At 61.0% G+C, this 16575-nt stretch overlaps 3 protein-coding genes across 3 annotated transcripts in view; 1 reads left to right on the forward strand and 2 right to left on the reverse strand.

Annotated features, from left to right (window-relative positions):
- The first annotated feature begins 6212 nt into the window (after positions 1 to 6212).
- FTL (ferritin light chain) lies at positions 6213 to 8463 on the forward strand. The gene is made up of 4 exons (XM_030545066.1): positions 6213 to 6581; positions 7536 to 7682; positions 7808 to 7933; positions 8168 to 8463. Exons 1-4 carry the CDS (start codon positions 6480 to 6482, stop codon positions 8321 to 8323), a joined length of 531 nt encoding a protein of 176 aa, XP_030400926.1. The 5' UTR covers positions 6213 to 6479; the 3' UTR covers positions 8324 to 8463.
- LOC115641719 (glycogen [starch] synthase, muscle-like) lies at positions 8418 to 15153 on the reverse strand. The gene is made up of 3 exons (XM_030545065.1): positions 14954 to 15153; positions 13866 to 13946; positions 8418 to 11694 (listed from the first exon to the last, which is right to left on the reverse strand). Exons 2-3 carry the CDS (start codon positions 13938 to 13940, stop codon positions 11386 to 11388), a joined length of 384 nt encoding a protein of 127 aa, XP_030400925.1. The 5' UTR covers positions 13941 to 13946; positions 14954 to 15153; the 3' UTR covers positions 8418 to 11385.
- A 147-nt stretch (positions 15154 to 15300) lies between these two features.
- Positions 15301 to 16575, reverse strand: part of NTF4 (neurotrophin 4) — a 1983-nt gene continuing 708 nt past the window's right edge. The window contains exon 2 of the mRNA XM_030545021.1: positions 15301 to 15308. Coding sequence (XP_030400881.1) covers positions 15301 to 15308 — 8 coding nt within the window. The remainder of the gene's footprint in view (positions 15309 to 16575) is intronic.

Raw genomic sequence — 16575 nt, forward strand, 5'->3', positions numbered from 1 at the left:
CTCTGGGAGCTCCAGATCCTGAAACCAACCGCAACACGGGCTCCGGACTGCGCCGGGCTCCGTGCTGAGTCCCGGTGACAAAGACTTGCCCTGGAGAAAAACTAAACACTTGCACGGGGGCTGTTGTGCGAGCAGCTGAGCGGGAAAGTGCAACGTGCAAATGTAGGATTCTCTTTGTGTTACGTCACTGCCCTCGAAAACCGAACAATGGGAAAAGCACCTCCCAAGTCCACTCGAATTTGGTGTGGCCCAGATTATTTACAAGGGCCCCCAAACCAGGGAGCTGGAGTTCGCGTGGTGCTGCTGTACCCGGCGTTGTGGGATATTTATGTGCCGGATCCGCTGTCCCCCCATCCGGCCTGTCGATTGCACTCGCGTTGGTCCATGTGTTTCTACGGGTCCAATGTCTGTAATCGGACGTCACAGCTGGCAGCAAGGCTGGCGTGCCGGGCGTCCCGCGGGGTGACCGAAAGCGCTGCAGAAAACCGGCCAGACCCATCGCCCACCCGTCTCCCTGGGGCTGGTTCTTGTCGAATGGCGCAACCAAAACCGCGGGTCAGCGCAGCCGAGTTTTGTAAGCGGCTGACGGCCCCGCAGAGAAATAAACAAGTGGGAAAAACTGCCGAGACTTTTGTGACTTTTTGAAAGGCCAGTGGAGGAAAACATGCACACCCCCGCTGCCCCCCTGTGCCCTGATTCCGTCTGTGCTGCCCCTCCAGTGTCCCACTGCCCCCCTGTGCCCCAATTCCCCCCTGCTGCCCCTCCAGGGCCCCGATGCCTCCTTGTGCCCCGATGCCCCCCTGCTGCCCCAATTCTCCCCCACTGCCCCCCTGTTGCCCTCCTGTGCCCCGATTCCCCCCTGCTGCCCCCTTGTGCCCCACTGACCCCTGTGCCCCAATTTCCCCCTGGAGTGCAGGGGGGGCTCAGGCCTGGGGCAGAGAGTTGCGGTGTGGGAGGGGATCAGGGCTCTGGGACAGGGCTGGGGATGAGGGGGTTGGGGTGCAGGAGGGGGCTCCAGGCTGGGGGTGGCTCAGGGCTGGGGCAGGGGATCAGGGCATGGGGTTACCTCGGGTGGTTCCTGGTCAGCGGCACAGCGGGGTGCTAAGGGAGGCTTCCCACCTGTCCTGGCACCAGGGACTGTGTTGTGCCCCAGAAGCAGCCAGCAGCAGGTCCGGCTCCTAGGCAGAGGAGAGGGTCCCACCAGTTCTTATCATCTGCCTGCCCCAGCTGCAGCCACCATCTTGAGATTAAGAAGATTGGGCCCAGGGCTTGGGGGGTGGGAGGGCAGCACTGGGCTAGCAGGGGCTGCGGGTCAGGAGTGAGGGGCACCAGCAGGGCTGGGGGAGCCCAGGGCTGGGCTAGCAGGAGCTGTGGGTTGGGAGCGAGGGGCACTGGCAGGGCTGGGGGGTGGGTTACAGGAGGATCTGGTTGGGGTTGGTTTTCCAGCTGGCCCCATGGTCATATTCTGTTTCCTTGGTGACCAACTTCACGTCGCCCCAATGACCCCGTAATGAGTTTGGTCACAGAGACCCCACCCCCCCTTGGGACTGTCACCTGATGTGCTGAAACTACCCCTGAGCCCGTTGTCCCTGCCAGCTTGGGACTTCAGACCCCTGCCTCCTTGAGCCAGACGCGCCGGCCTGCTGCAACCCAGACCCAGGGTCTGAACCACGTTCCCAGAGCCGCAGACTGAGCCGAAAACAGCTTAGAAAGTGCTCCTGACTCCAGCACCCAGACACCCAGCTCCCAACGGGATCCAAACCCCAAATAAATGTGTTTACCCTGTGTAAAGCGTATTCAGGGTAAACTCGTATATTGTCCACCCTCTACAACACCGATAGAGAGAGATGCACAGCTGGGTGCTCCCCCGGCTATTAATCACTTACTCTGGGTCAATTAATAAGCAAAAGTGATTTTATTAAGTATGAAAATTAGGATGGAAGTGGTTCCAAGTAAGAACAGCCAGAACACAGTAAGTCACCAAGAAAAATAAAACAAAACACGCAAGTCTAAGCCTAATACATTAAGAAACTGAATACAGGTAAATCTCGCCCTCCGGGATGTTCCAATTAGCTTCTTTCACAGCCTAGACTCCCTCCTAGTCTGGGCCCATCCTTGCCCCGGTGCAGCCCTTGTTATTTCTAGCCAGCAGGGGTTTGGGGTGCAGGGTCTGGGAGGGAATTTGGGTGTGGGAGGGGTCTCAGGGCTGGGGCAGGAGGTTCGGGGGCTGGAAGGGAGTTTGGGGGTGGGAGGGGTCTCAGGGCTGGGGCAGGGGGTTCAGGGTGCGGGAGGGGTTTGGGGTGCAGGAGGGGGTTCGGGAAGGGTTTGGAGTGCAGGGCTGGGGCAGGGGTGCGGGGGCTGGGAGGGAGTTTGGGGGTGGGAGGGGTCTCAGGGCTGGGGCAGGGGGTTCAGGGTGTGGGAGGGGTTTGGGGTGCAGGAGGGGGTTCGGGAAGGGTTCGGCGTGCAGGGCTGGGGCAGGGGTGCAGGAGCTGGGAGGGAGTTTGGGGGTGGGAGGGGTCTCAGGGCTGGGGCAGGGGTGCGGGGGCTGGGAGGGAGTTTGGCTGGGGCAGGGGTGCGGGGGCTGGGAGGGAGTTTGGGGGTGGGAGGGGTTTCAGGGCTGGGGCAGGGGGTTCGGGGTGTAGGAGGGGTTTGGGGTGCAGGAGGGGTTTGGGAAGGGTTCGGAGTGCAGGGCTGGGGCAGGGGTGCAGGAGCTGGGAGGGAGTTTGGGGCTGGGAGGGGTCTCGGGGCTGGGGCAGGGGGTTCGGGGTGTAGGAGGGGTTTGTGGTGCAGGAGGGGTTTGGGAAGGGTTCGGCGTGCAGGGCTGGGGCAGGGGTGCAGGAGCTGGGCGGGAGTTTGGGGGTGGCAGGGGTCTCGGGGCTGGGAGGGAGTTTGGGGGTGGGAGGGGTCTCAGGGCTAGGGCAGGGGGTTCGGGGTGTGGGAGGGGTTTGGGGTGCAGGAGGGGTTTGGGAAGGGTTCGGAGTGCAGGGCTGGGGCAGGGGTGCGGGGGCTGGGAGGGAGTTTGGGGGTGGGAGGGGTCTCAGGGCTGGGGCAGGGGGTTCAGGGTGTGGGAGGGGTTTGGGGTGCAGGAGGGGTTTGGGAAGGGTTCGGAGTGCAGGGCTGGGGCAGGGGTGCGGGGGCTGGAAGGGAGTTTGGGGGTGGCAGGGGTCTCGGGGCTGGGAGGGAGTTTGGGGGTGGGAGGGGTCTCAGGGCTGGGGCAGGGGGTTTGGGGTGTGGGAGGGGTTTGGGGTGCAGGAGGGGTTTGGGAAGGGTTCGGAGTGCAGGGCTGGGGCAGGGGTATAGGAGCTGGGAGGGAGTTTGGGGGTGGGAGGGGTCTCAGGGCTGGGGCAGGGGGGGTTCAGGGTGTGGGAGGGGTTTGGGGTGCAGGAGGGGGTTCGGGAAGGGTTCGGAGTGCAGGGCTGGGGCAGGGGTGCGGGAGCTGGGAGGGAGTTTGGGTGTGGCAGGGCTCTTGGGGCTGGGAGGGAGTTTGGGAGTGGGAGGGGTCTCAGGGCTGGGACAGGGGGTTCGGGGTGCGGGAGGGCTTTGGGGTGCAGGAGGGGGTTCGGGAAGGGTTTGGAGTGCAGGGCTGGGGCAGGGGTGCGGGGGCTGGGAGGGAGTTTGGGGGTGGGAGGGGTCTTGGGGCTGGGAGGGAGTTTGGGGGTGGGAGGGGTCTCAGGGCTGGGGCAGGGGGTTCGGGGTGTGGGAGGGGTTTGGGGTGCAGGAGGGGGTTCAGGAAGGGTTTGGAGTGCAGGGCTGGGGCAGGGGTGCGGGGGCTGGGAGGGAGTTTGGGGGTGGGAGGGGTCTTGGGGCTGGGAGGGAGTTTGGGGGTGGGAGGGGTCTCAGGGCTGGGGCAGGGGGTTCGGGGTGTGGGAGGGGTTTGGGGTGCAGGAGGGGTTTGGGAAGGGTTCGGCGTGCAGGGCTGGGGCAGAGGTGCAGGAGCTGGGAGGGAGTTTGGGGGTGGCAGGGGTCTCGGGGCTGGGAGGGAGTTTGGGGGTGGGAGGGGTTCGGGGTGCAGGGTCTGGCCGGGAGGTGCTTACCTCTGGCAGCTCCTGGAAGCGGCCGGCACATCCCCCCTCCGGCCCCTTGGTACAGGAACGTGCCGGCCGCTTCCAGGAGCCGCCTGGGCCCCCCGGCGCCGCCCACTGGACTTTTAGCGGCCTGGTCACTGGTGCCGAGCGGGGCCGCCAGGGCCCCCTTTTGATGGAAAACCGGATGCCGGGTAACCCCACCTCCAACTCCTCAGGACTCCTGGGTTCTACCCTGGCTCTGGGACGAAATACAACAAGATCTGTGGGTCAGGGGGGCTCCTGCAGAGCTGGGCGGGGGACCCCAGGGCTGGGGTCGGGGGGGGGGCTGAGGGTCAGGAGTGAGGGGCACCAGCAGAACAAGCCCCAGGCCTGTGCAGCCTCCACCAACCCCCTGATGACCCCCTGGCCATGGTGTGCCCCACTTAGGGCTCCCCAAACCCTCCCAACTCCCCATCCCCCATTGCCCCCCCGCCCCATCTATCCCCCCATGGGCTCTCCCCAGGCGCTCAGGTGGGGAGTCTCTGGGTCCAGGGCTGCTGCTGTTCCCCCCCCCCCAACACAACCGGTTATCACCAGCCCCAGTCAGCTGGGGAGCCAGGCTGGGAGGCTGAGATATGGGGGGGCTGCACGAGCTGCAGCCCGTCAGGTTTGGGTGGGTGCTGGCGTGGGGCCAGGCCGGATGGTCTCACCTGTCCTGGGCTCGGCATCGTCCCAGGTTCCCTCCAGGGCCCAGCTCCGGGGGGTAGGGGACACGCTGAGCAGATTGGGGGAGGGCTGCACCCCAGATGCAGAGACTCTGGAACCCCCCCTCACCCCGAGCCACCTGCGTAGTGGTGATGCCGGGAAGGAGCCAACTGCGGCTGGGGGCTGTCGGGGGGGGGGGTCTGGGGGAAAAGCTGAGTGGGGGGAGTAGGGGCCCTGGGTTCGAAGGCCAGCGGTGCGGGGGGGTGTTCAGGAACGGCAGGACCCCACCCGGCTCCTCGGGAACTTCCTACCCCTGGAGGAAGAAGAACTCGGTCTGCGGGTAAAGGGGACGCCTCCAGCAACCAGAGAACCCAGGTGTCCGGGCTCCCAACACCCCCCTCACCTCGTTCTAACCACTAGACCCCCCCACTCCCCTCCCAGAAAGAGAACCCCGGCGTCCGGGTTCCCTGACCACCCCCCTTGCCCAGTTCTAACCACTAGACCCCCCACTCCCAGCACGAGAATCCCGGCATCCAGGTTCCCTGACCGCCCCCCCTCGCCCAGTTCTAACCACTAGACCCCACTCCCCTCCCAGCCAGAGAACCCAGGCGTCCGGGCTCCCAGCCCCCATCTCGCTCCAACCCACTTGACCTTCCAATCGCTCCCATTTCCCCATTTCCCAGCCCCACCCATCACGCGCCCCGACCCCGTGAGAGCTGAACTCAGCAGAAACCGCCTGCCCCACGGCCGCCTGCCCCCCACCATGTCTCCACATTGCCCCAGCTGCTCCTAGTGGCCCCCCCCAGCCCAACCAGCCCCAGCCGGCCTCTTTACGACGCTCCCCACCCCGAACCTGCTGACCCCAGCCTGTTCCCAGCCCTAGCAATTAAACCAACCCCCCCGCCCCCCCAGCTCGTGACTGGCCCCAGGGAACCGGCTTGGACCAGATCCGCTTATGAGCCCCGAAAACAGGACACCAGAGACCCTGACCCCAGGGAATGTGGGGGAGCTGGGAGTAGGACTCCTGGGTTCTCTCCATGGTTCTGGGAGGGGAGTGGGGACTAGTGGTTAGAGCAGGTGGGGCTGGGAGCCAGGACACTGGGTTCTCTCCATGGCTCTGGGAGGGGAGTGGGGACTAGTGGTTAGAGCGCGGGGGGGGCAGGACCCTGGGTTCTCTCCCTTTGTGATGGGGGATAGTTGGTGCGTCACATGCGCTCAGGCCCTCCGGGGGGGGCGGCTAATGAAGGGAACAGCCCAAAACCGGGGGGGTTGCTGATTCATGCTGACGTCACTCCTTGGGTGGGGCCCCGGGAAATTTGTGCCGAGTCAGGGTCCGGGGGGGCAGCTGGGGGGGGCGGGGCGCTTCTTTCTCTCTCCAATCAGCCTCCCAGAGCCGGGAGCGAACCCCGGCGTCCGGGCTCCCAGCCCCTCCCCCTGCGTGGGGCGGGCTCAGCAGCGGGGGGGGCAGGCAGGGCTGGGAAGAGCCGCGGTGGGGCGGGTATAAAGAGGCCTCGCAGCCCCCCCCTCCGACCCCACAGGCTTTTGCTTCAACAGTGCTTGAACGGAGCCTCTGCACCCCGAGACCGGCCTGCACCCCCAGAGCCTCTGCACCCCCAGACCGCCCAGCACCCCCAGAGCCTCTGCACCCCCAGACCGCCCAGCACCCCCAGAGCCTCTGCACCCCGGGACCGCCCAGCACCCCCAGAGCCTCTGCACCCCGAGACCGGCCTGCACCCCCAGAGCCTCTGCACCCCCAGACCGCCCAGCACCATGAGCTCCCAGATCCGCCAGAACTACGACCCCCAGAGCGAAGCGGGCACCAACCGCCTGGTGAACCAGCTGCTGGGAGCCAGCTACAGCTACCAGTCCCTGGTGAGCCCCCGCCCCGACCCCTGCACCCCACTGCCCTCCCCTCCCAGGGCTGGGGAGAGAACCCGGGAGTCCTGGCTCCTAGCCCCCCCCCCTGCACCCCACTCCCCTCCCAGGGCTGGGGAGAGAACCCAGGAGTCCTGGCTCCCAGCCCCGCCCCGACCCCTGCACCCCACTGCCCTCCCAGGGCCAGGGAGAGAACCCGGGAGTCCTGGCTCCCAGCCCCGCCCCGACCCCTGCACCCCACTGCCCTCCCAGGGCCAGGGAGAGAACCCAGGAGTCCTGGCTCCCAGCCCCCCCCTGCCCTGACCCCTGCACCCCACTGCCCTCCCAGGGCCAGGGAGAGAACCCAGGAGTCCTGGCTCCCAGCCCCCCACCCCTGCTCCGACCCCTGCACCCCACTGCCCTCCCAGGGCCGGGGAGAGAACCCAGGAGTCCTGGCTCCCAGCCCCCCTGCTCCAACCCCTGCACCCGACTGCCCTCCCAGGGCCAGGGAGAGAAGCCAGGAGTCCTGGCTCCCAGCCCCCCACCCCCGCTCCGACCCCTGCACCCCACCCCCCTCCCAGGGCCAGGGAGACAACCCAGGAGTCCTGGCTCCCAGCGCCCCCACCTCCTCACCCTTCCCACCTGTGTGTCCCCAGTGCAGGGTCTTTCTCGCCCCCCAGCTCCCCACCCCTGGGTGCCAGCTCTGGCTGCCTGGGTCCCTGATTCCCCCCCCACCCTCTGTTGTTTACCAGGTGCTCCTAGGGCAGCGTCCAGCCTCCCTGGACCCTGCCTCTCCCCAGCCATGTTAATCATTAACCACCTAGGGTGGGGCTGTCTCTTGGGGTCAGATCTCTGGTGTGGGGGTGGGGGGTCCCTGGATTGGGGGATCTCTAGGGGGTGTCTCCCTGATCCCCAGATCTGGGGGGCCTGGGGGCAGCCCCACACTTGGGGCTCACTGATGTCCCCCCCCAGGGCTATTTCTTCGACCGGGACGATGTGGCTCTGGCCCATTTCTCCGAGTTCTTCCGGCACCTGTCGGGCGAGAAGCGGGAACAGGCCGAGCGGCTGCTGAGCTTCCAGAATCGCCGGGGGGGCCGCATCCTCCTGCAGGCTATCCAGGTGAGTGGTGGGCATGGGGGAAGGGGTGCAGGTGGGGGGTGCTGGGGTCTATGGGAAAGGGTTGAGGGGAATCCCATCTGCCCCCCCTGGCACAGGCCTAAGCCCCCTCCCTTCCCCCCCTCCAGAAACCGGAGCAGGACGAGTGGGGGAACGGGGCGGCCGCCATGGACTTTGCCCTGAAACTGGAGAAAACCATCAACCAGGCGCTGCTGGACCTGCACAAGGTGGCCATGAGCCACGCGGACCCCCACGTAAGTGACCCACCTCAGGAGAACCCAGGAGTCTGGGCCCTCCCCTGGCTCTAACCACTAGAACCCCCTCCCCTCCCAGAGGTGGGAGAGAACTCAGGAGTCCTGGCTCCCACCCACCTTGCTCCAACCACTAGACCCCACTCCCATCCCCAAGGTGGGGAAAGAACCCAGAAGTCCTGTGGGGGGGGGAGGCCCAAGGGGATCCCTGTCTCTAACTCTCCTCTGCCCCCCCAGATGTGCGATTTCCTGGAGACCCACTACCTGGACGAGGAGGTGAAGCTCCTCAAGAAACTGGGCGACCACGTGACCAACCTGCGGCGTGTGGGGGCGCCCGAGGCAGGGCTGGGCGAGTATCTCTTCGACCGCCTCACCCTGGGCGACAGCAGCTGAGCCCCAAGCTGCTCGTGGGGCCGGCCCCTTAAATCCTGCTGCCCAGCTGGGCCGGAGGCCCCCCCCCGCCTGCCGATCATAGTGTGACCTGCTCCCTCCAACATCTGTAACTGGCATTGAATAAAGGCTTGGCATTGGCACTCCAGCTGTGTGAGGTGTCTGACCAGGACCCAGGCGTCCTGGCTTCCAGCCCCTGGCTCCAACCCCTCCCCTCGCAAAGTCGATGACAGAACCCAGGAGTCCTGGCTCCCCATCCCCTTCACCATCACTGTAAGCCCTGCCGAGGGGGGGGTACATCCCCCTCCCATCTTCAATGCCCCCCAGCTTGGCACTCCCTAGCTGGCTAATGGGGTGTCTGATGGCATTAATGCCTGGGTGGGGCAGCTGCTGTCCCTGCCCCCTTGTACTGGGGTGGAGTCCTGGGGGTCCCTGCCCCTGCTCCCCCCACCCTATGAGCAGCATCCTAGCAGCACTGGAAGGGGGGCACTCAGGTGCTTGGCTGGGAGGGACCGAGCACCCTGTTTCACCAGTGGTGCTCCCCACAGTCTGACCCCCAGCCTGAATCCCACAAAAGGCTGGAATCCCACTCCAGTGGGGCCGCATCCCAGCAGCAGGTGCGGGATCCTCATATAACCAGCCTCTGTGCCCCAACTCAGATGGGCCACCTCCCAGCACTTGGTGAGGGATCCCCTTATAAACATGACCCCGTGCCCCACCCCAGAGCCAGCCGCATCCCAGCACTGGGTGAGGGGTCTCCGTATACCCAGCCTCCACCCCACTCCATAGCCAGCCCCATCCTAGCATTGGGTGAGGAGTCCTATACCTAGCCCTCATGCCCCACCCCAGAGCCAGCCGCATCCCAGCACTGGGTGAGGGGTCCCCCTATATCCACCCCCACCCTACCCCATAGCCAGCCCCCACGCTGCACTCCAGAAGCGGCTGCATGGCCCGAGCAGGCTGAGGGATGCTCCCCACAGGACGCACAGTGCCAACACTAAGTTGAGCTCACGTTTATTCTTAGGCCCGGCCCGGCCCAGCTCCCTGTGGCCCGGGAGAGACAAAAATGAAACCAAGTGACATCTGCAACAGCCATAAATAAAAAACATGAGCCGGGGGGGGGGGGGAAAGCTTACCCGACAGACGTCCCATGGCACCCGTGGGTGCAGTACCCAGCCCAGGCACAGAGCAGGGGGCCTAGGCATGGGATGGCAGCCCAAACAGCTTTGAAACATGATTTTCCTTGGCTTGGGGTTGCTGGGAAACTGGCAGGCAAGGGGAGCCCTGTCTAGACACCTTCCCCTCCCCCAGAGGTGGCTGCATCTCAGCAGCAGGTCCAGCTTTGTGACCCTTCCCCACCGCTCCCCAGCAGATGGGGCCAGCCAGGAGCAGCATTCTAGATATCAAGCATCCGGGTTCTTGACTGGTCTGTTATTGAAGGTCTGGGATGGGGTAGAGGTGTGACCAGACTGCACCTGCATGCAGAATCCTGGAGCCTTCCTGCAGCCCCGTTGTCGGCCATGTTCTAGAGCAGCCCCCTCAGCCTGAGCACAGGGTGATCTAGAACCCAGCGACCAAATCCCAAGCCGAGAACGATCAAAACCCTGCAAGTCGTTCCAATTCAGCCACGCTGGTGTCTAGTGAGTTCAAACAACCTAGAACATGTGCCAGGCAACTTGGGTCTCTAGCATATGTCCCGACACTACTAGAATGATCTAGAACCCTGCCCCCAGCAGCATCGTTCCATCCTACACGCAATGCTCTAGAATGATCTACAATGTGATCTAGACCACCTCTTTCCGAGGCGATGCTTGCTCGACCACAGGAGTGCTGCAGATCTAGGTAGAGCTGCATTCCAGAAGTCAGGAACCGACCCATCTCCTTTCATTCACAGTGCCCGCCAGCGCTTCCCCCTTCTTAGAGATGCCATTCGAGACGTCCCCTCCAGAACACCCAACATCCTTCAACATCTCTTGACCATGCAATGTTCTGGACTGGTCTAGACCATGACAATGTGGACTTCTACATGTGGCCCCACCCCTTTCATTGCACTGAGTTCTAGAGGGATCCAGAACACTTCAGACTTCACCACCCTCGGTAGCAGGGTCAGTCTAGACTGCTCCTCCTAAACAGCTCCAGCACCCTGCTATGTCACATCACTCCAGAACAATCCAATCAACATCTGTAGCAGACCCCATGCTCGACTGCTCCAGAACCCCCAGCATCACCCGCTGCTGCATTCCAGAATCATGTATAGGTACCCTACCTCCCCAAGCCCCATTTTAATACATATAATTCTAGAACAATCTAGCTCCCCAAACATGATAACCCAGGGCTGCCCTGCATCCTTGAGTGAGAAGCAGCATTGAATGATCCAGACCAACCCCACACACTGAAGCCAGGCCCTGTTCCAGACCAGGCCTCTCTCTAAACCACCGCTGACCTCGCTCCTAGCCCATACCATTTGAGAGCCCCCCCCATCTCTCCCGAAAATTGGCAGCTGCCAACACTAGTATGGTCCAGAGTGTTGCAGACAACATGGGGGTCGTTCTAGGCAGTTTGGAGGAGCAGGCCAGAGCCTATAGTGTACAGGGTCCTAGAGCACCTTGGAGACTGGACTCTAGAACCCCCATGCCACTGAACACAGAAAAACCCCATCACTTTGGGGGTCCCGAGGGAGATCCAGAAGCAGAGGGGAGGAAGGAGATATTCATCTCACATGGAGGGGTCACCCCTGCTTTTGAATGACCTAGAACCTAGCATAAGCCATCTAGAACCCAGCAAAAGGGAAGGGTGGGTTCGTGAGAGGGAGAGCCAGAAGCAGAGGACAGCGAGTGAGAAGGGGATGTTCATACCCATCTCACCGGGGGGGGCAGGAGGGGAGACCCGGTTTTGAATTATCTAGAACCTAGCACCAGCAATCTAGAACCCAGCAAAAGGGAAGCGTGGGTTCTTGAGAGGGAGAGCCAGAAGCAGAGGACGGGGACAGCAGGGGGCTTGCTTATAACCGTTGTGCCTGAGGCGGGGGCACTCCCTAGTTCTAGACCAGTCTAGAACCCCCTCCCCTAGTTCCTCTCCTCGATGATGGAGCTGCTGGGGCTGCTGGGGTCGCTGGGGCTGGAGGGCATAGTGGGCGTGGAGGCGTTGGAGGAGGTGCTGGCCTCGCTGGAGCCCTTCTTCGGTGGCTTGCGCCACTCGGGGACGGGGCCCGTCATGGCCGGGGGCTTGATGTTGCGCCGATCCTTCTCCGCCTCCTCCTCCTCGTCGTACCGCTCGTCGTCCTCCTCCGTCTCGCTGTGGTGGGGGCTGGAGTGGCGGGAGATGGAGGGCGAAGGGGGCACAGAAGCCGGGCGGGGGTAGCGGAATCCTTGAGCCTGTGTAGGGGAGAGAGACACGTGTCTGGTAGTGCCAGCACCCAGACATGGCCGCACAGGTGGACGGAGACCCCCTCGCCCGGCGCTGAGACGCAGCTCCCCGCGGGGTTTATGGGGGGTGATGTAGCACTGCATATGCTTTACAAATGTGTGTGAATACTGGGGAATATACTTCATGCAAAAGGTCTCTTGGAAGGCACCATTACAAAGGTTGTCCAGTATCAGAGGGGAAGCCGTGTGAGTCTGGATCTGTAAAAAGTGACCAGGAGTCCTGTGGCACCTTATCGAGCAGGGATAGGCACCCTTTGGCACGCAAGCTGATTTTCAGTGGCACTCGCACTGCACCGCTCCGGGGGGGCTCTGCATTTTAAATTTAATTTTAAATGAAACATCTTAAACATTTTAAAAACCTGATTTACTTTCCATACAATAATAGTTTAGTTCTATATCACAAAGACTTCTAGAAAGAGAACTTCTAAAAACATTAACATGTATGACTGGCACGCGAACCCTTAAATCAGAGCGAATCAATGAAGACTTGGCACAGCGCTTCTGAAAGGTTGCCGACCCGTTATAGACTAACGGACGTACTGGCGCATAAGCTTTCGTGGGTGAATCTCCACTTCGTCAGACACATGTATTCACCCATGAAAGCTCATGCTCCAATACGTCCGTTAGTCTATAAGGCAGGGGTCCCCAACACGGTGCCCGCATTTAAATGTGTCCGCAACCTGGCCAGCGGTGGAGCATCCGCCAAAATGCCACTGAATTTCTGCGGCATTTTGGTGGTGACGCCTCTCGCCGCCAACAAGCGACATCATCGAGAGGCGTCGCCGCCGAAATGCCGCAGAAATTCAGCAGCATTTCGGCGGATGCTCAACCGCCGCCCCGGTCCTTCGTCTGGCACCCACCAGACGAAAAGGTTGGGGACCACTGCTGTAAGGTGCCACAGGCCTCTTGGCTGCTTATTACAAAGGTTATGATCTACTGCGTGTGTTCATCCTATTTGTTTGCACGTGTTGTTTCTACGTCTGGAATTTGGAGAAGATGATAGAAACTTGTATCACGGCTGTCAACATATTAAGAGGAAGCCGTTAAGGGGGCTTCAGATTCAATGACCTGTGAATGGCTGTTTACCTGCAGGGCAGCCCTGGAAATCCCCTAGTTACCACCTGAGCTGGAACAAGGGTTGCACCGGGGCAAGGATGGGCCCAGACTAGGAGGGAGTCTAGGCTGTGAAAGAAGCTAATCAGAACATCCCTGAGGGCGAGATTTACCTGTATTCAGTTTCTTAATGTATTAGGCTTAGACTTGCGTGTTTTGTTTTATTTTTTCTTGGTGACTTACTGTGTTCTGGCTGTTCTTACTTGGAACCACTTCCATCCTAATTTTCATACTTAATAAAATCACTTTTGTTTACTAATTGACCCAGAGTAAGGGATTAATACCTGGGGGAGCAAACAGCTGTTCATATCTCTCTATCACTGTTACAGAGGGTGGACAATTTATGAGTTTACCCTGCATAAGCTTTATACAGGGTAAAACGGATTTATTTGGGGTTTGGATCCCATTGGGAGCTGGGTGTCTGGGTGCTGGAGACTGGTAACCTGCTAAGCTGTTTTCGGTTCAGTCTGCAGCTTTGGGAATGTGGTTCAGATCCTGGGTCTGGGTTGCAGCAGGCCAGCGTGTCTGGCTCAACAAGGCAGGGTTCTGAAGTCCCAAGCTGGCAGGGAAAACGGGCTGAGAGATAGTTTCAGCATGTCAAGTGGCAGTCCCAAGGGGGTCTCTGTGATCACAGGGGGCACGCAGCGACCCCTCAGGGCGGGGGGCGCACACAGGGGCTGGATACACAGGAACCCCTGGGGGAGAGGATGCAGAGACCCCTTGGGGCGAGGTGAGGAGAAACAGGAGCTGGGTACACACGGATCCCTCAGGGTGGGAGGGCCAAATGCAGGGGCTAGGGACACAGGGACCCCTCACCTAGCACAAAACACAATACCCTCTGGGGTGGGGTGGGGGTATATAGGGGTCCTCGGGAGGGGGCATGGGGGCCTCTCGAGGGGGGCTGCAGGGGGTGCCTTGGGAGTAGGGTGGGGGCTGGGCATGTGGGGCCCCTTGGGAGAGACTGCAGGGGCTGGGTATACAGGGCCCCTCGGGGTTCTCGCACTCACCGCTGTCTCCTCCGGGGGCTCGTAGGTGAAGTTGTCGGGGAAGGCCTTGGCAAGCGCCATGTGTCGGGCAGACATATAATACTGGAGTGGGGGAGAAGACAAGGGGAATTATGGGGGGCTGGGCCAGGACCTCCTCCTACCCCGCTCCCTTCCGCCATCCCCACAGCTCCCCCGTTCCCCCTGCCCCCAGCCACCCTCCATGTCAGCCTCCAACAGCAGCAGGTTCTCCCCAAGGGGTCGGTTCCCATGGAGGCTGGAGGGGCGGTGGAGGGGGGGGAAGCTCCACCTGTGTTGAAGTGGGACTGTCCTTAATGTTTCCTCTGGATACTGTAGGGGTGCCTCAGTTTCCCCTATGCATTTCTTAAGTCTCTAGGTGGTGGGATAAGGGGGTGTGATTGTTACAGAGCAAAGGGCCAGTGCACATAAATGACCGACACTCTGTCTCCTGGCAACTACTGGCCAGGCCCTTCCCCCAGCAAGGGGATGCTAAAGGTGTTGGAAACAAAGGAATCCTGGCCCGGCAAAGGGACAAAGCAGAGGAGAAGGGGCTGGAGGGTGAGTCAGTTTGGGGCTGGCTGGGGACGAGGAGTGAAGTGCAGACGTGGGGGTCTGGCTCACTGCCCCCCAGAATGGACCTGGCTGAGGGGTCCCGTTCGCTGTACCTACAAGCTCTGTGTTAGACTCTGTTCCTGTCATCGAATAAACCTCTGTGTTACTGGCTGGCTGAGAGTCACGTATGACTGCGAAGTTGGGGGGGCAGGGCCCTCTGGCTCCCCCAGGCCCCCCTCCCGGCGCACTCGCTGTGGGAAGCACACGGGGGGACGGGGATGTTGAATACTCCAGGGTCAGACCCAGGAAGGTGGAAACCGTGGGAGCTTCTTGCCCTGGAGACAGTCTGCTCCCAGAGAGGAGACTTCACCAGAGTCCTGCCTGGCTTCGTGGGGAGCAGTTCCAGAGCGTCGCCCGGGGACTCTGTGACACCACCACCCCAGGAGCCATTCTTCCCCCCCGCCCCCCAGCCAGCAATTCCCCTACATGGCCTGGCCCAGGGATTTCCCACTCACTCACTCAGCCCCTCTCCTACTTACCCGGCCCAGGTACTTCCAGTCCAGCAGGTCGGAGAGCCGCTCAGTCCGGTTCCGCTGGATGATACGCTGGCGCCGGCTCTGCTGACAGAAGCTGTACAGGAAGGACGTCAGCTGGGTGCACGAATCATCCAGCGCCCGGAACCGTCGGTCTAGGATGTAGATTCCTAGGGGAGGGACAGGGGAGGGAGTGAGAACCCAGGAGTCCTGGCTCCCAGCCCCCTGTCCCCTCCCAGAGCTGGAGCAGAACCCGGCCTCTAATGTTAAATCTCTGAGCTAAGCCAGCTGGGAGAAAGAATTTAAAGAGAAAAATGTGAACGATCATTGGGAACAGTCCCAAGGATGTTCTGTTAGAGGCCTGAAAAGCCACAATCATGAAGGTAGGTTAAAAAACCAACCAGGCTTATGGGGGAATTGACAGGAACTATACAACAAGTGGAATCAAGGAGAAGGTGATAATAAAGCATTTCAATCAAAAAACAGGGAATTGCAGAAAATTGATAAGGGAAGCTAAAGGACACAAGGCGAAATCTATGACCAGCAGAGTTAAGGACAATAAGTAGAGTTGGTTTGTTTTTTAGTGTATTAGGAACAAAATAAATCCTATATCTTGACTTTCGCAAAGCTTTTGATACCATCTCCCACAGTATTCTTGCCAGCAAGTTAAAGAAGTATGGGCTGGATGAATGAACTACAAGATGGATAGAAAGCTGGCTAGATTGTTGGGTTCAACGGGTAGTGATCAACGGCTCGATGTCTAGTTGGCAGCCGATATCAAGCAGAGTGTCCCAGGGGTCGGTCCTGGGTCCGGTTTTGCTCAACATCTTCATTAATGATCTGGAGGATGGTGTAGGCTGCACCCTCGGCAAGTCTGCCGATGACACTAAATTGGGAGGAGCGGTAGATACGCTGGAGGGTGGGGATAGGATACAGAGGGACCTAGACAAATTGAAGGATTGAGCCAAAAGAAACCTGATGAGGTTCAACCAGGACAAGTGCAGAGTCCTGCACTTAGGACGGAAGCATCCCAGGCACTGCTACAGACTAGGGACCGAATGGCTGGGCAACAGTGCTGCAGAAAAGGACCTAGGGGTTACAGTGGACGAGAAGCTGGATATGAGTCCGCAGGTTGCCCTTGTTGCCAAGAAGGCCAAAGGCATATTGGGCTGTATTACTAGGAGCATTGCCAGCCGATCGATGGAAGCGATTATTCCCCTCTATTCGGCACTGGTGAGGCCACACCTGGAGTACGGCGTCCAGTTTTGGGCCCACACTACAAGAAGCATGTGGACAAATTGGAGAGTCCAGTGGAGGGCAATGAAAATGATTAGGGGGCTGGAGCACACGACTTATGAGGAGAGACTGAGGGAACTGGGATTGTTTAGTCTGCAGAAGAGAAGAATGGGGGGGGGGGGGGTTGATAGCAGCCTTCAACTACCTGAAGGGGGTTCCAAAGAGGCTGGAGCTCGGCTGTTCTCAGTGGTGGCAGATGACAGAACAGGGAGCAATGGTCTCAGGTTGCAGTGGGGGAGGTCTAGGTTGGATATTAGGAAACACTATTTCACTAGGAGGGTGGTGAGGCACTGGAATGGGTTCCCTAGGGAGGTGGTGGAATTTCCATCCTT

This window comes from Gopherus evgoodei, unplaced genomic scaffold (genome assembly GCF_007399415.2).
Source record: "Gopherus evgoodei ecotype Sinaloan lineage unplaced genomic scaffold, rGopEvg1_v1.p scaffold_35_arrow_ctg1, whole genome shotgun sequence".
Classification (NCBI taxonomy): domain Eukaryota; kingdom Metazoa; phylum Chordata; order Testudines; family Testudinidae; genus Gopherus; species Gopherus evgoodei.